Here is an 18,969-nt window from a genome sequence, read left to right as displayed (position 1 = left end):
TATCGCTTTAGAAATTTCTGTGATGGACTTGTATTATTTTAATGGAAACCAGAGTCTTTCTTTGTGTCAAGAGAAGATACAGATGAAGGAAGAATCCTTCCCCTAAGTCTAAAGATTTTATTTGCGAGAGAGTGTGTGCGTGCACACAGATGTGTGCCGCGTGGTGGGGGGTGGGGGCGGAGGGAGAGGGATAAGCAGACTGCCCTGAGCACAAAGCCCAATGCAGGGCTCCCCTATTATTCTTTCAGATAACCCCATCTATGTGATTAGTATTTTATGTGTCCTTAACTAAATGAAAATGAATTAGTAGGTATTTTAAATATGTTAATGTGATATACATTAAGACTTAAGGAGAAATAAAAGTAATTTGTAGTAAAACAGTATGTATTTCCATATATAAATGTTCACATGTCTAAAGTATAAAGCATAATGTAGCCAAATGTTTGCCCCTAAGAATCACCATGAATGCAAGAACCTTCAAATACAGACTTCCACAGTCTGTACAAGATTAAGATTCTCTTCCTGTTTCTCCTCTCTTTCCCTCTTAAACATACGCACGTGCTCTCATGCTCTCTCACGCAAAATAAATAAAAATAAATAAATAGATCTTTAAAAAAATAATAAAATAGAAGCTGTTCAGGGTAGCTCAGTTAAGTGTCTGATTCTTGATTTCTGCTCAGGTTATGATCTCATCAGGGTTGTGAGATCGAGGCCCAGGTCAGGCTCTGCACTCCGCAGGCAGTCTGCTTTATCTCCCTCTGTGCCCCCCCCCCCCCCGCCCCCGCCTCCCCGGCAATAAGTAAGTCTTTTTAAAGAAGCAATAATAAGGGCAGCCCCGGTGGCTCAGCGGTTTAGCACCACTTTCGGTCCAGGGCATGATCCTAGAGACCTGGGATGGAGTTCCATGTCGGGCTCCCTGCATGGAGCCTCTCTCTCTCTCTCTCTCTCTCTCTCTCATATGAATAGATGAATAAAATCTTAAAAAGCAATAATAAAAATATAAAGATGTTCAGGGAAAGAACTGCTGTTAGGGGACGCCTGGGTGGCCCAGGGGTTGGGCACCTGCCTTGGGCTCAGGGCATGATCCTGGTTCTGGGATCGAGTTCCACACTGGGCTTCCTGCATGGAGCCTGCTTCTCCCTCTGCTTGTGCCTCTCTCTGTGTGTCTCTCATAAATAAATAAAATATTTTTTTTAAAAAAAGAACTACTGTTAGTAACATGACCTCACTTATTTCTCAGTACGTGCCTAAAAATTTTAGCGCCTTTTATGCAAATGTTAAATGGTACGGCAAGAAGTTTAATTCCTTATCTTTCAGTATTGAAATAATGCTCTGAATTATGACTCATGCCTTATCTTCAGGATGATTATATATCTTCCGAATTGGGATACTTACTAAGAATGAGAGAGCGCATAGAGTCACTCTACTTCTCTGGTATAATTTATTGTTAAAATGTGTGTTTGCTTGTAGAGGTTTGGGATTTGATACAGGCTTAAGTAAAGGAAGTAAGGAACCTGAATAGGCTTTGCAACTTGAGTTTGAGCTCTAACTGATCTCATCTGTCATGTTTTGTCAGCTAAATCACACAGCCTATGGGATCCCTTATGCTGGTCATTGGCCTCTATCTATGAAAATTTTTACTTCGTTCCTTCATTTTTTAGTTGGGCACCAGAGCTGGAGTTTCAAGACTTAGATTCCAAGTCTCTTAGTTCTAAATCAGTAAACATTTTAAAATAGTGCAAGGGCAATTCACTGTTCAAGGCACTCATTTTATTAAGAGTAGAAAATACTTCCATTGATTGATGATGTAATATATGATCAACACTTGGATTGTGTTACAGGTAATGTTACTGACTCCTTGATTAAGGCAACAAATCCTTTATGAGATTCAGCCCTAGCTGCTTTAATTGTAATAGAATGGTAATTTCTAAGAATAGAAGGTCTTTGGATTTTTTTTTTTTTTTTAAGATTTTATCTATTTATTCATGAGAGACACAGAAGGCAGAGACACAGGCAGGCTCCCTCCAGGGAGCCCAATGTGGGATTCAGTCCTGGAACTCTGGGATCACACCTTGAGCCCAAGGCAGACGCTCAATCACTGAGCCACCCAGGCATCCCAAATAAAATCTTTAAGAAGAAAGATCTTTAAGAAGCTGTGATTTGCCACAAGATCACAGAGCTAATAACAAAAGTCACTTTCACAAATAATAATCTAATTTCTGAAAAAAAAATTTTTTTTTGAAATTTTACATTGTAAAATAACCCAAAGTTACTCTTGACCTTCATCTTCCTTACTCTTGGACCCAGCCATAATTCTGGCCTACCACATGCAGCCTCTGAAGGGTTCCCTCAGACCTTTTACCTCAAGGGTGGGTGGTTGTGTAATTTCTTTCTGGATGACATAGGACTTCCTTCTTGAGTTTTACTTTGATTTCAATGTCTTGAATTAATCTAATTAAGAGTTCTGTCTAGAGACTATTTTTCATATATACTGCGTCAGTGGTTCTTTGTACTATATAAAATATTTAAAGTTGGAATGTTAGAAAAAGTTAGTTCTTACCATTCAGTAAATGTTCCAGTTGTTAAATAATTATATTGCCCTGTATACCATATTAATTCTTTAGTTTTACTAATTATATATCTAACATAAGGCCAAATGTTTGTAGATATTTTTGGCTATATTAACATTTATTTTATCAGGTAGTGATTAAAAATGCTCTAGTTTCAGATTCTGGCTCCATTTAATTAGCTGTATGACTTTGGACACATTTCTGGACTCCAGTGTGATTTTTTATTGTCAGTGGTTTGTTTATAGGTAAATGGTACATAAAGTGGTTAGAATGGGACTTGGCACATGTAGAGCACTTGAATATTTACTGAATTGAATGAATATAGTGTTGTTTTGATGGTAATATGTGCTGATTTAAACTGCTAAAAATATGCAGATAATGGTGAGTAGATATGCCCTAAAGTCAGAGATTGAATGTCTAATAGTTTTTTATTAATGAATTTCAATAAGCTACTAATAGGGAAGTGAAAAATCCTTAGAACATTTTTTTTTGTTTCCTTTTGATTATTTCGTTTGTATTTTAAAGCTCTTCACCAGTTACCAGTTACCTACTCTTTTCATTAAATCGGTTTCTTATATAAAGAGTAACCTATGTAATGAGGGACAGAAGCAGTTTATATTTTGTCTATAAAACAGAAACCACTTAAATGAATTTAAGGTAAAAATAATTGTTATAGTTTGTTGAATGCCACGGAATATTTCCATTGAAGCCAGGTGAATTGTTAAGAAAAAAACTGTTGATGTGATGGTTGAATTATTATATACCAAAATAATTGACTCCTAGAGAGAGAATTCATATTGAAGTTTTGGTTTTTTCCTAGCCTTTTTTTTTGAAGACATGGGATTGAAGAGGAATGGTTATGGTACTGAATTTACATCAATTTCATTGCCATCCTATTTGTATGAGATTAAGCTTGCTCTAAGGTCCTTTAGCATCTCTTAAAGTGACCTCTATGGTAATTGATATTTTTCCCTCTGATTCTGCTCAGATTTGAGTTTCTTTGATCTAGATCTCAATTACAGTCCATCTTGTAATTTTGGGGAATGAGTACATCAACTTCTTTACAAATCTCTCAGAATTGTGGGGCACTTGGGTGCCCCATTTGGTTTTGTCTGACTCATGATTTTGGCTTGGGTCATGATCTTGGCGTTGTGGGATTGAACAGGCTCTGCACTCAGCTTGAGATTCTGTCTCCTTCTGCCCCCCCCCCCCCCCCAATTCTCGAATGCTCTCTCTCAAATCTTAAAAAGAATCTTACATTTTCAAAAAGGAATGCATCACTTGCCTTTTCTGCACAAGTCAGATAACATTGTCAGTGCTGGAGAGAACTTCAATCTTAGCTCTCCAAGTCTTCCAGGATCATAAAATCTGTGGGTTGAAGATTTATAAAGGGGATCTCATGCTTAATCAGCAAGAATAATGCACAAGAGGGATCTCTGGGTGGCGCAGCGGTTTGGCGCCTGCCTTTGGCCCAGGGCGCGATCACGGAGACCCGGGATCGAATCCCACATCGGGCTCCCGGTGCATGGAGCCTGCTTCTCCCTCTGCCTGTGTCTCTGCCTCTCTCTCTCTCTCTCTCTCTGTGACTATCATAAATAAATAATAAATAAAAAAAATTTAAAAAAATGCACAAGAGAAATTAAAGGGGAGCTTTTTAAACTACATATAGTTAACTGATTCCCTTTCGGTCTTCTGACTTCTTACCAATGACCGTATATGGAAAGATTTTCTTACTCAGGGAGCCACTTGTCATTTCTGATCCATATTGAGTTTTCTTAATAACTTTTATAAAAACTGTACACTTAGACTATATTTCTTAAGTATTCATAGCCTTTATTCTATCTGGTATTAATAATTAATACTGGTATTGATACTACTTGTTAACAGCCATGATCATTTGGTAAGACATGAAGCAGAATCCACTGTCTTTTTGGGTTAATATACCATCTCTACTACTGATAGCATGTGGAAAGACAGAACTATTCTGTACCTCTTGTTTCCTTCACAGATAGCCAGCTAGTGGCATCTGAAAAGAACCGTGTTACCTGGCTGAAACTCCAGGTTGAAAGTGATGTACAAGTACCTCTATAAAAGCCAGTATTGTCAATCGTATGTAATGGCTGGATGCAGACTAGTAATCCAGATTTGAGAAAGGAAGAGTTTAGCTCGTAAGTGGCTGTGTAGTTACTAGCGCAGTAGCTGTTGAGCCACTTGCCAAAGTCTTTGGGAAGGCTAGTAAGCCATCCTCAGGAGCATGCCCACATCTGGCTGTGGGAGTGAGGACAGATCGGTGCTAGAACCACATTTCCCTTCTTACCGCAAGTCCTCACTCAGGCTTTTCTCAGCCGCTGTTACCACACTTCTACCACATTTAATCACAAAGTGCTAGGTCTTAAAGGTACCAAGTAGCTTTTTTTGTGACTAAATAGCTTCACCAGAGTTGGCACCTTTTTGGAGATCCTCTGAGATCTTATCTTAACTGACTGACTCACTTGGAAGAAAAAGAAAAGTGAGAGGCACTTTGTTTTACATTATAGTTCCTCAGTTTGGGTACAAGCAGAGGTGGTGATTCCCACAGAATAAATACTGTCTTTGCGTTATTTAATACAACTTCTCAGAATCCACTCTTGTTTGAGTTTTCTTTTAAGATAGGGATGACTATGAGTCAGTTTGAGATTTCACAATAAGTAAAAAAACTTTTTGTGGCAGTCACACTGTTGCCTTTCTCCCTGCAAAGATCCTAAATTCAGGTGTTCCCCAAAGTAGTTTTTAAGTTGAAAGTCATCCAAGATAGATAAAAATGGTATTAGAGTAAAAAGTTAAAGTAGTATGAATTTAAGATTCTGGGAAAATTTCTTAGGTTCATTTTAGTAACTATTAAAATTGAATTGGTGGGATTCCTGGGTGGCTCAACCCTTGAGCGTCTGCCTTTGGCTCAGGGCCTGATCCTGGGATCAAGTTCCGCATTCCCGCATGGAACCTTCTTCTCCCCTCTGCCTGTGTCTCTGCCTCTCCCTGTGTGTCTCATGAATAAATAAAATTGAATTGGTGATGTTGAGCAGAAGAAATTCTTACAAGCTGATCCTTCGAATCTTGTCTTAGTTAAGAGGATGGTGGTATGGAAGCCTTCATTTTCACCGTTGCCTCTCTCATGTTTGGATGTGGCCCTTAATGCTGTGTTGCTGGCCTGGCAACTTTCCTGATTGAAGCCATAATTTTGATAGAGTTTGCCAGTTTTATAATATATATAGACTTCTGGGGCTTTGTTGGGCAGTTTTAAAATTTTTGAAGTAATTTTGCCTGGCACACCTGGGGGGTGGCTCAGCGATTGAGTTACCTGCCTTTCTCTGGCTAAGGGTGTTATCCCGCAGTCCCAGGATCAAGTCCCACATCAGGCTCCCTGCATGGAGCCTGCTTCTCATAATTATGAAAATTAATTAATTAATTTTTCCTGTGGCTTATGTAGACTTAAAAATTGGGGGTGTAAAATATAATGTTTTTCTGTTTTTTTCTCCTTTAAAATAACATGGATGTAACCACTGCATTTTGTTTAGACCGTTTTTTTCTTTTTTCTTTTTTTTAGATCATTCATTCATTCATTCATTCATTCATGAGAAACACACACAGAGAGGCAGAGACACAGGCGGAGGGAGGGAGAAGCAGGCTCCATGCAAGGAGCCCCATGTGGTACTCGATCCGGGGTCTCCAGGATCACACCCTGGGCTGCAGGCGGCGCTAAACCGCTGCACTACCAGGGCTGCCCTAGACCTTTTTTTTCTTAAAGATTTTATTTATTCAAGAGAGACACACAGAGGCAGAGACACACAGGTAGAGAGATAAGCAGGCTCCATGCAGGGAGCCAGGATCACGCCCTGAGCTGAAGGGAGGTGCTCAACCACTGAGCCACCCAAGTATTCCTGTTTAGGCCACTTTTAGATACATGAAAGTTCTTGAGTTAGAACTGCGTTTTCTAAACTTTTTCTTAGCCTTTTTTGTTTTTAACCTGTAAAAGTCTGCTTTTACTTTTTCAGTAATATACTTACATGAAGGGATCCCTGGGTGGCACAGCGGTTTAGCGCCTGCCTTTGGCCCGGGGCGCGATCCTGGAGACCCGGGATCGAATCCCACGTCGGGCTCCCGGTGCATGGAGCCTGCTTCTCCCTCTGCCTGTGTCTCTGCCTCTCTCTCTCTCTCTCTCTCTGTGTGACTATCGTAAATAAATAAAAATTAAAAAAAAAAATACTTACATGAATTTGAAACAATTTTAACTGAGTTCTTTTCCAAACTTCTAATTTTGTATTGTAGTTGATATTTTCATATAATGTTAATTGATAATATTGGTGGCAATTTTTCCAGAATGCAAACATGATTGTGTCTGTTCCTTGCTTAAACTTTTCCACTAGTTTTATATCATTTAGATCAATGCTTCTCAAACTATGCACCTAGATAGAAGAGTGGGAACACCTGGCTAGCTAATCACTAACATTAGCACTTCACATGCTGATATCATACCATACTTTCACATCTATTTATTGGTTTTATTCTCCAAACAAACCTATGAGGTACAGGCATTAGTGTCTTAAAATTTCTATGAGAATTTTATTCTACTCCATAATATTTTAAAGATTGTATTTATTTATTCATGAGAGAGACACAGAGAGAGGCAGAGACACAGGCAGAGGGAGATGCAGGCTCCCTGCAGGGAGCCCGATGTGGGACCCCATCCCAGGACCCCAGGATCACGACATGAGCCAAAGGCAGAAGCTCAACCACTGAGCCACCTATAATACTTTTTTATTACAAAAAGATTTTTACGTACCATCAAGTAAAATTGATAGTTCAAGAAGATCTCTATCCTATTTGTCTTCTGTGACTTTTTTTTTTTTTTTTAAGAAGATTTTCTTTTTAAGTAATATCTACACCCAGTGCAGGGGCTGGAACTCAAAACCCTGAGTTCAAGAGTTGCATGCCCCACTGAGCCAGCCAGACACCCCCTCTTCTGTGACTTTTTATTCTTGTGGCACATCTTGTATAAATCCCTCAGTTTGAGAAGCGCTACTAGCTCATTGGATCCAAGGGTACATTTCTTTGAATAAAATAGGGAATGAAGTCGTACTTAGTTACTAACCCAATATTTTTTCAAATAATTCTATTCAGTAGACATGACTGTCATTGTTTCTAAAGTACTTTCTCTTGATCCCTGTATTTACCCTTATTTTGGATGAGCAGTAGTCTGTAAGAGACACTGAACAGCCAGCCCTGCTCTGAGCCATGCTGACTTACTTGTTCTGTGATTATATTCTTCATACTTGATGTCTTAAACATTTTGTTTCCCTTCTTTAAAATGATTGTGCCTGGCTGGCTCAGTCAGTAGAGCACGTGACTCTTGATTTGGGGGTTATGAGTTTGAGGCCCACGTTGAGTGCAGAGATAACTTATACACACACAAACACACAAACATGTAAAACTAAAAAAAAGCTGATTGCACATGCACATTTCTGAACTGATACATTCCTACTGTTCCTTCTTAACAAGTCAGAAATATCCCTTCAGGGAAATCCTGTTTAGCTAGTGGCCACCTCTAGCACAGCCAGATGCTCTCTCTGTGGTGCTACTATCCTAGATAAAGGATAAACAAGATAATGTTTCTGTATCTTACTTAAGACTGTGAGCTCCTTGAGGGCAAGAACTTTGTGTTTTCTTTATATCCCCTCTGGCCAAATACAGTGCCTGGCACCCAGCCAGTACCAAGAAATGCTTACTTGAATGAATGGATGAGTGAATAGACAAGCTCTTTATATTTAGTGTTTGATGTAACCTAGCTTTATTAGAAACTATGACTTGCTATAGGCCAAAGCATTCAACTGATGACAACTACATGACCCCTGCTCTCAGTCCATGCTTCAAGTCCAAGGTGGAATGGTTGTAGTTACTGTGGTAGTCCTTCATTGTGCTTACCTGTAATAAAATAGCTTTTTATTGGTACCTAATACTTTATCTTCCTTCTTTTCAGGAATTGTTGGATAAGTATTTAATAGCCAACGCAACTAATCCAGAGAGTAAGGTCTTCTATCTGAAAATGAAGGGAGATTATTTTCGGTACCTTGCTGAAGTTGCGTGTGGTGATGATCGAAAACGTAAGTATGTTTGGTTTATAGGTAAAGTTAAAAAAGGAAGGGAGGATAAGTGGGACACTGTGACAGTAGTCGCTATGTAATCTCCAGGTCCTCTGTAACTTTTTAAAAAATCTTGGAATCTACATACGATAAAATTAATGTAATGTGACCTTAATGTTCTAAAAAATGAAAATAGCCATGAATTTACATAATGTACTGTTTTTGAAAAATTAAACTCAAATTCTGGTGATAATCTGCTAAGATATTATTTAAAAGGCTTAATCTTGGGCGCCTGGGTGGCTCAGTCATTCAGCTTCCTACTCTTGATCTCAGCTCAGATCTGGATCTTTACAGTTGTGAGTTCAGGTCCTATGCTGGGCTCCACACTCAGTGTGAAAAATAATAATAATAAAGAAAAAATAAGAGAGGCTTATTATTACTCTTTTATACTTTAGAGTTTGGTGAAGCATATTTTTTAGCCCCCTAGTTATTTGCATATGCTTTGAGAGTTTGTGCTGTTACATGGCCTTTTGTGTCATCGTACCTTGAAACTTACTGGAAATTACAAAGAGAATATAGAAACAGCATGTTATGCTTTTTCTGTTTGACAATTTATTAACTACCTATTTTGAAGGATCATTACATTGACTACCAATACTTACAAGACCAAATTTCTGAGGAAGAGAGGTGAGTGAGAGTTTTGCTGGTATATAGTTTGTCATAGAAAATATAGATCTGGGAAAGAGAATAAATGAATTGCTAGAGTTGATTGTAAAAAGAAAATCAAAGCAATTTATTACTAGTGGACTTAGCCTCCTGGAGTATTAGTAGCTGAGTACAAGTCAGGTCCTATTAAATTTTGTGTATGTGCCTGCTATCATATTTATCAAATTCTAGTTAGAATTTTCACCCAATTCCTTATTTCTGGTAGGTTTATTAATTTGTTTTTAATTTTGCCCCATCCAAAAAGAGTGTACTTTTTCAAGTAGTTACTGTGGCTTCCTACCCTCAAAGAGGTACTAACTGAAAGTGGAACAGTTTTACCACCCCAAATATCAGTGTAATTGAAGATACAAAGAGAAAACTATTGCATCCTACTGTAACAATTTGTATACTAAACTTATTGATGTATAATTTCTGTTGTCATAAAGATAAGCAAAGCTGAAAGTAACAGATATTTGCAAGTCACAAGGATATCTTTGGGAGACTGGGACATAGCCCCAGCATTAATCTTATTTAACCCTTTCTAGCTTCCTGGCATTTCTATCCCTATCCATAGAATACTCCGGTAGACTGGGACTCATAGTCTGTATTTACAGCTTAGGAGCTGAGACCCCTTACTGCTACTCATTACAGTACTTCCTTAAATGCCAAACAGCAAGAACTCCTTACTATGTGAGGGCTCTACCAGCTATATTTAGATTAATAAGTGTGCCATTTCTGAAGAAGGAAAAATCCTTATATTCAGGCCATAAAAAGGTTAACTTTACATTTCTATTAGAGGAGTATTTCTAAAGCTGTAATGGGCCAGTGGTCTCATTGAGAAAACCTACCTACTCTTTTGAAAGCATGGCTATAGTCAGATTAGAATTGGTAACAATCACTGAACAGCTTTTTTCAGGAAGGTAACCTTTTTATTAGGCCAGTAATCAATCTCTTGTCAGAGCAGATTTTATTTTGTATTTTGACACTTTTATATTGCCTTTTACATAATACATCTTGATACCAAGGATTAGTATTGTTTTTACAAATAAGTCACAAAAAAAGAGATTTTGGTGGTATGATCTTTGTAAAGTGTTTTCATGATTTTGAGAAGAGATAGCCAAAAATTTTTTCTAGCTTTATTGAAGTATTATTGACGTGTATCGGTGAAATTATTTTTAATTGCTGCATTTCCAATTAGTAAAATTAAAAGATACGGAAAAAGAAAATTGTTTGAGTCACAGATCTGGAAAAATCCAATTGCACTATCTCATATTGGGTTTTTTAAAGCTGATTATAAGCAAGCAACATGGGACGCCTGGGTAGCTCAGCAGTTGAGCATCTGCCTTCAGCTCAGGGCGTGATCCTGGGTCCAGGGATCAAGTCCCACATTGGGCTCCCTGCAGGGAGCCTGCTTCTCCTTCTTCCTGTGTGTCTGCCTCTTTCTCTGTCTCTCATGAATAAATAAATAAAATCTTTAAAAAAATAAAAAAAGCAACATTATAAACTAGTTTCTCCATAAGCTGGTATGAGGTAATGTTTTCAGTTTGCTACTATGGTTTTAAAGGAAGGCCACAGAGAAAAATCCAGCTCTGCATGAGGTAGTAGCATAAGTTAAAGGTTAATATGCTGTATACTTGATGGATATTTTCAGTATTGTGCTTCTTTTGTCTCTCCCCCCCCCTCACAGAAACGATAGATAATTCCCAAGGAGCTTACCAAGAGGCTTTTGATATAAGCAAGAAAGAGATGCAACCTACACACCCCATTCGCCTGGGGCTGGCTCTTAACTTTTCTGTATTTTACTACGAGATCCTTAATAACCCAGAGCTTGCCTGCACTCTGGCTAAAACAGTAAGTTTCGGGTCATTCTTATATGTTCTTACTCATATTGATAGGGTCATTGTCATAAACTGGGAATCTGAAAATGATTCCATTGAGTTTTATTTTAATTGATAGTAGAACATAAAGTGGATGTTCACCTATTTTATAAAAATGGTTTATAGTTGTAGAGTAATGCAGTTTGTTTTGATGCAAATATCTACCATGGATATTAATATTTACCAGGCTTTTGATGAGGCCATTGCAGAACTTGATACACTGAATGAAGATTCATACAAAGACAGCACCCTCATCATGCAATTGCTTAGAGACAACCTAACAGTGAGTTGTTCGTTCTTTTAATTTTATTTTTAAGAATAAAAGTACTTCTATTTTAGTTCAGTCTTCCTATCATTTGGGGTGGTTATGTAAGAGCTACACTTTCTCTTAGAAAACGAGTATAAAGATACATAAGTAAAAGTATTAAGTGCTTGTTAGTGTTTTGTATTGGCCATCTGTTCTTTTGTGGGCAGATTTTTAAATTGAGTAGGCGTTTTATCAGACCTAGACCTTTCCTGAGAAGGTAGTAAGATTGTAGGAACTGTTAATATTAATGTCATTGGCTATTTATTTCATTGGAATGAAGATGTTGATAAATTATGTTAATATAGAAAGTTTTTGTGGTTGCAGTATTTTCTTCCTTTGGGTAAATTAGCTACAGCAGGTTAGGGACTATGTAGGTATCTAAGCTTTCCTAAAATCCTGTTGAAGTGCCTTGTAATGAAAATTCACTTTGTGAGCTCTGCATGATGTCTTACAGGCATTTGATGGGGGAATAAACCTTAACCTCAGTTTACTCCACCTATGCCTGTAGGCCAAAACCTGTTTCACTTAATTATCTTTTGTTTTTCTCTCTGCTTTGTGGATAGGCAGATAATGAAGGGAAAAGTAATGGAGAAAAAAAATATAAGTTGGACTTAGCTTTTATAGGTTCAAGTAGATGGATATGTCAAAAATTTTATGCTAAATGTGGCAGAAATAATTCTCTAGGCCTTCAGTTTGGAGCTTTGTCTTTTGCAAGGAGGGATTTTTTTTTTCTTTCCTTTTTAGTACTGTATCTGTTCAACTTTGCTGTTGAACAAGGAAGTTGTGATGCTTCATTCCCAGCCATTAGAATTCCCTGCACTTGTGGGGTAACACTGGAAGGATGGGCATAAAGCACTTCCATAGAAGAAGAGCAGATGGAGCCAGTACACCTCTTCTTAAGAATACTATGGAGCTAGAAATGCCAGTAGTCCCCTTGGTGTTGAATAGTGATTCATTTTTATGAACTGTTGATTGTAGTCAATAAGTATTGATAGTCCCTTCTTCACTTCATTGTTCCATCCTAAAATTGGAGATTCCTTGGAGATCAGTTCTGTCTTGACATCCTGTCTAATTCAGGAATGCTCTCTGCACCCTCCTGCCCACTGCTACTCCTTCTACCCATCAGGCAAGCATAGTAGGTTTGCCTCCTTTTTCCATAGGATTGCCTTTCAAATGTTTGGAAACCGTTATAATGACTATGGTTCACCTTCTTCCTATAAAATTTTTTTTGCCTTACTCATCTCATAAATGATATTTCAGTAGTGCTTTCAGGAAGAACATTGGGGCTGCTATGAACAGAGAGAAAGTTAAAATCTAAGGATATTGCCTTTTTTTAAAAAATTATACTATTTAAAAAGAGAGAAAGCTTTAAAAATATACTCAAATGGTGTGTTTGTGTGTCATTTGTAAATGCATAGTGAAAGTTTACAAAGATACACTTTGGGGAGGGAGTTGGTGGTGGTTGGGATTTTGAGAAACCTAACTTCCGTTCTAAGTCATGGTCTATTGTCTGGGTAACTTAATTTTTTTTTTTTTTTTTCTCCTAGTTATGGACATCAGACAGTGCAGGAGAAGAATGTGATGCAGCAGAAGGGGCAGAAAACTAAATGCATACAGGGTGGTCATCCTTCCCCTCGAGAAACCTTTTTACTCATCTCCATTCCTTATTCCATTTGGATTTCCTATAGCAAAGAAACCCATTCATGTGTATGGAATCAACTGTTTATAGTCTTTTCACACCACAGCTTTGGGAAAACTCCATTCCTTGATTTGTGTTTGTCTTGGCCTTCCTGGTGTGCAGTTACTGCTGTAGAAAAGTATTAATAGCTTCATTTCATATAAACATAAGTAACTTCCAAACACTTATGTAGAGGACTAAAAATGTATCTGGTATTTAAGTAATCTGAACCAGTTCTGCAAGTGACTGTGTTTTGTATTACTGTGAAGATATGAAATGTAGTCATTACAATTTAAAAGTGTTCCACATAACTTCTTAATTTCTACATTCCCTCCCCTACTCTTCTTCAGGGGTTTCCTTTCAGTAAGCAACTTTTCATGCTCGTAATGTATTCCTTTTTGGTAGGAATCCAGAAGTATTAGATTGAGTGGAAAGCGTTTGGCATTTCTGCGCTGGGGGTCACAAATTGAAATGCCTCCCGTATCATATATGATGGAGGTCTTGTGTATCTGTGACAACAGGAAGTTTCCTTACTCATTCTTCATTTGCTGCTGTTTAAGTTGACAACTTCCCTTCCCAATAAAAATTCACTTACACCTACTGCCTTTGTAGTTCTGGTATTCACTTTACTATGTAATAGAAGTAGCATGTTGCTGCCAGAATACAAGCATTGCTTTTGGCAAATTAAAGTGCATGTCATTTCTTACTACACTAGAAAGGGGAAATAAAGTACACAAGTCCAAGTCTAAAACGTTAGTACTTTTCCATGCAGATGTGTACACATGTGAGAGGGTGTCCAGTTTGTCTAGTGATTGTCATGTAGAGAGTTGGACCACTATTGTGTGTTGCTAATCATTGACTGTAGTCCCAAAAAAGCCTTGTGAAAATGTTATGCCCTATGTAACAGCAGAGTAACATAAAATAAAACTACATTTTATAAACCATTTACTATGGCTTTGTAACAATGGCACACTCGTTTTAAGGGACAGATGAATTTACTACTTTCTGAAGTTTACTGATACTTCCCTTTTATCTTATGTAAATTGTAGTGATACCTGTACCTGCATTGTGATTGACTTGTCTAGGGATGCCTGGAAATGTATAAAATTGGACTACATGTCTTAGAGTTAGTATTTTACCATAGATCAGTTATGTGGGCCATCTCTTCTTCAGATGTAAATGATACCTAGTTAAGTGTTATATGGAATAAAGTGGACATTTTGAAATTAGAAGAGTTAATTATGTGAGTATGAGTGCTTTGGCTGGTGTTAGAAGTATGCTTCAGTGGATATTGAAGCAGAATGTCAAAGTTTGAGAGTATATTACTTGTTTAGTTTTCAGTTTTTGTAAACATTGTTGTGCCATTAGTGAGCTTCAAATAATTTTGATTTTATAATATCACATTGGCTGTTACACTAACCTGTCTTAGATATTGACCTGAGGATTTTTTTTTTTTTTTTTTTGAGGATTTATTTTAAAGTCAGAAGATAATCTGAAAAATTCAGCTGTGTAGGATTAACCTTTATCTCCTAAAATGTGACCATGAAAAGAATTGAATGGGACTTGGGGAGATACCCATTTAAATATAGAATTTTGGTCCCCCCAAATCTAAGTCAGTAAGACACTACTTTTTTTTTTTTTTTTAAAGATTTTATTTATTCATGAGAGACACAGAGGCAGAGACACAGGCAGAGGGAGAAGCAGGCTCCATCCCGGGTCTCCAGGACCAGACCACACCCTGGGCTGAAGGCGGCGCTAAACTGCTGGGCCACCCAGGTTGCCCAAGACACTACTTTTTAAATAAAAAGTTTATTGAACATAGGAAGAGCATTGTGAATTAGGAGAAAGAATTACCACATTTTAACAAGTACTGGTAAGTACTATGTAATCACTGAGTAATTACAAAGTAGCCTGCCTGGTTGCTTGCTGGCTCTTCCTTTTCCTTTTCCTTTTCCTTTTCCTTTTCCTTTTCCTTTTCCTTTTCCTTTTCCTTTTCCTTTTCCTTTTTTTCTTTTTCTTTTTCTTCTTTTTCTTTTTCTTTTTCTTTTTCTTTTTCTTTTTCTTTTTCTTTTTCTCTTTCTTTTCTTTCTTTCTTTCTTTCTTTCTTTCTTTCTTTCTTTCTTTCTTTCTTTCTTTCTTTCTTGATTTTATTTGAGAAAGAGCAAGCATGAGCAGAGGAATTTGGGGGTACAGAGGAAAAGGGAGAAGCAGACTCCCTGTTGAGTGCCGACTTGGGACTCCCTATCTGTATTCTGAGATCGTGACCTGAACCAAAGGCAGATGCTTAACCAACTGAGCCACCCAGGTGCCCCAAAGTGGCCTTCCTCCTTAAAGAGCAGATTATTCTCAGCATTTAGTCTCAAATATCAGCCTCTCCTTGCTTTAGGAGAAAGTGGCCTCTAAAAAGGAACCGAGCCTTGTGGTATCTCTTGACCCTCTGATTCTGGGGCTTCCTTACGCTAGATGTAGAGTTTATTTGTAGAACACTGCTGAGAACTCAGTAGGAGAGAAAACACCTCAGAGGAAAGGAGTACGTGAATGAAGTTTCTGGTGGAGGAAAGGTTCAAAGGTGTATTTGTATTCAAACTTTTCAAATTACTTTCAGACCTCAAATGTTAAATCTTAACTATTTTATAATTCGAACTTATTAATTGGGAGGGTGGTTTGGGTTTTTTAAATGTCATTTTGGATTTAATAAAATAATTTGGGAGGATTACATTCTAACATGGACTATCCAAAATAGAAGCATTGGGGATTCCTGTTCCCCAGTGAACAGTACAGTGAACTATGACTTGTTTGAGATAAGAAAAACTACTTTTTGGTTGGGGGCAGGATTGGTAGAACAACATTCAGGTATATAATTTAAAGTATTTATCGGTGGAGACTTTACTGTGGTTTTTTAAAATGAAAAACACTAGAAAGGAGGTGTGTAAAAATTCTATTAGAGTAAAATAATTTAAGAAAATCAGAATTATAATCACTTATTTTTTAAATGCACTGATTTTTAAGGAGTTGAGCCAAATATTCAAAAACATTCGAGGCCTATTACAGGCATGGACATGTGACTGCTTCTCTCTAATTGTGAGCCTGATTTTATTTGGACTGATTATAGGTGAGTGCCATCTGAATATATTAAAATGAACATTTAACCTCATCTTTCTTTATATGGTTTAGGAAGATTTTCACTTTAAACTGGTGAAGGCAGTTACACTATATTTTCTTCTGACCTACATCTGTTGTCTTTCCTTCTTTAATTTGTATTTGATGAGCTTTGCAAGAGGACAGTTACCATGTTATGTATACCATGTGTAGTAACTACTGAATTTTGAGGACATTGCAATTAAGTTCCAATATAAACCACAACAAACTTTGGATCCTTTCAGCAGGAGCTTAGACAACCAATGGTACCCTGAAGATACGAAGATTATCATTATGAAATCAAGTTTGAAGCAGTCTTGCCATTTACTGCTTATCCACACTTTATTTGTCAATGGCTATATGCCTTCAGAACTAATGTTTTAAAGGGAATAATAATAAATGTCCAGAGAATAAAGCTGGAGACTTATCTCATTTTCAGTTTAAAATGATAACCCCTTGAGCATGTCTATGGATGTTCCAGCCCTTTGCTTTACTTACAGGGAACCCATATTAATTAAATAGATTCTGGTGCCTGGTCACAGGCCATGCACATTCATATTTAATTGAATGGATTCCCCTCTCAACTTCCCTGTCAAGTTGAGAGGATTCCCCTCTCAACTTGACTGACAGGACATCTAATGAGGAAAAAAATGAAATTACTTGCCCAAAATTATGTGTCTTATTAAAGTGACAGACCTAGAGTTTGAATTCAAATGGCATACCAAATTCGTTTCTATGCCACTGTTCCCTGTTATAGATGGATCGGTTTGCTTATTATAGTGAGTAAATAAAATTAGTATTTTTCTATCGTATTTGGAAGTTTAGGGATTTTTTTTTTTGTTTTACCTCTTACTCAAATACTTCAAATCTGTCAGTTTTGCCCTTTGAGTAAAACCTCAAGAGCAGCTTGAGAAATTCTAGGATATGCTAGACTTAACTCATGGTATGGAAACTAGTCTGAAAAGACCAACTGACTTACCTGAGGGCTCAGCAACTAGCTGTTTGGCCTGAAACTAGACAAAAGAACCAGATGCAAATAACCAAATTCTCAGTAATTCTGTACTAGCTAAATTGAAAAGGATTTTCGATGAAAATTACTCTATTTCTTCTCATCAACCAGATTTTAAAAATGAAGGCTTTACTTTATGCTTCTCAGATTTTTTTTAAGGGGTGAACCCTTTGACAATCTTAAGAGAAAGTAAGGAAATCACATTCATTGCCAAGCAGTTTGTCAAATTTATGGCTCAGATATGTTCATTGTGTATGCTTCCTGCTGAAGGCCATTGAATTTTAATCCTGCTCAGTGCTGTATTAGAGTGGGAGAGCTATCAGGCTATTCCAGCTCAGGTTTCCACTCCCGTTGCTCCATGTGGTCTTGGGCCAGCATTATTGAGGCCTGACTCTCTCATCGCAACAGGTCCTTTTTCTTAAGTATCTTCACAAATAGAAGTTCATTTCATGAGGTTTGGGGGTTAGACTTTTCTCCTGATTTTGGAGGAAAAAATTGAAGCACAGAGGCTAGCACAGGTAGTATGATGACGATTTGAACTTGAGTGGCCTACTTTCAAGTTGGTACTCCGCTCCTGCACTGTGTTGCCCTGTTTTTGGAGAGTAAAGCAATAATTGCTACTTTCTTACATGTTAGGTTGTAACCAGGTAGTGGATTGTGTCACTGCCAGTTTTATTTTGTTAATAGGATGGGAAGTAGGGTCCCTGGCTGTCTCAGTAGGCAGATTGTGTGACTTGATCTCAGGGTTTTAAGTTCTAGCCGAACCTTGGGTGTAGAGATTAAATTTTTTTTTTTTTTTTTTTAATTTTTGGGGACGCCTGGGTGGCTCAGCGGTTGAGTGTCTGCCTTTGGTTCAGGGCATGATCCCAGAGTCCCGGGATCGAGTCCCACATCAGGCTTCCTGCGTGGAGCCTGCTTCTCCCTCTGCCTATGTCTCTGTGCCTCTCTCTCTATCTCCCCTCCCTCCCCCTGTGTGTCTCATGAATAAATAAATCTTAAAAATCTTTGGGATGCCTCGCTGGTTCAGCTGATACAGCATGTGACTCTTGATCTCAGGTTCATGAGTTCAAGCTTCCATGTTGGATGTAGAGCTTACACTAAAATAATAGGATGGGAAATATATGACATGTTAATAAGGGTAATAGTAAAGTCAGTTTATGTAAATATTGGATTATGTAAAGTTTATTTCAAGTGAGCTTGGAAACCATTTCTCCTAGGTGATCTTACAGGTTTCTTTGCGGTCTATGTCCTAGGACTATAAATTCATAATTTTACTGTAGTGAATAATCCCAGTGTTTAATGGCTGGGCCCCTTCCACTTACAGCATTGTGATCACGGTGACACTTTCTACTTTAGAATGTGCTGAGCAGTGAGTCCCTTGGTGCCCTCTAGAAAAAGGAGAGACTCCCTCCCTCTTTTGAAAGTGATGGTTTTATTTCACATTGCTTGAAAGGATTATGTAAAGATTAATTATTTTATCTTCCCTTTGTCCTCAAACACTATTTCTGCAACACATCACAGCCTTGGCCTAAGACTACAGAGGAAGTACTTAAACCCTGGACACAGGGC

General features: G+C 37.8%; 1 protein-coding gene across 1 annotated transcript in view; it reads left to right on the top strand.

Annotated features, from left to right (window-relative positions):
* YWHAQ (tyrosine 3-monooxygenase/tryptophan 5-monooxygenase activation protein theta) overlaps nt 1-14,201 on the top strand; it is a 37,450-nt gene extending 23,249 nt beyond the window's left edge. Inside the window, exons 3-6 of the mRNA XM_038560751.1 lie at nt 8,584-8,707; nt 11,079-11,242; nt 11,456-11,551; nt 13,123-14,201. Of these exons, the coding sequence (XP_038416679.1) occupies nt 8,584-8,707; nt 11,079-11,242; nt 11,456-11,551; nt 13,123-13,182 (444 nt within the window). The 3' untranslated portion in view covers nt 13,183-14,201. The remainder of the gene's footprint in view (nt 1-8,583; nt 8,708-11,078; nt 11,243-11,455; nt 11,552-13,122) is intronic.
* The last annotated feature ends 4,768 nt before the right edge of the window (nt 14,202-18,969 follow it).

The sequence above is a fragment of the Canis lupus genome, chromosome 17 (assembly GCF_011100685.1).
Source record: "Canis lupus familiaris isolate Mischka breed German Shepherd chromosome 17, alternate assembly UU_Cfam_GSD_1.0, whole genome shotgun sequence".
Lineage (NCBI taxonomy): Eukaryota > Metazoa > Chordata > Mammalia > Carnivora > Canidae > Canis > Canis lupus.
This window is presented reverse-complemented; position numbering and strand designations above follow the sequence as displayed.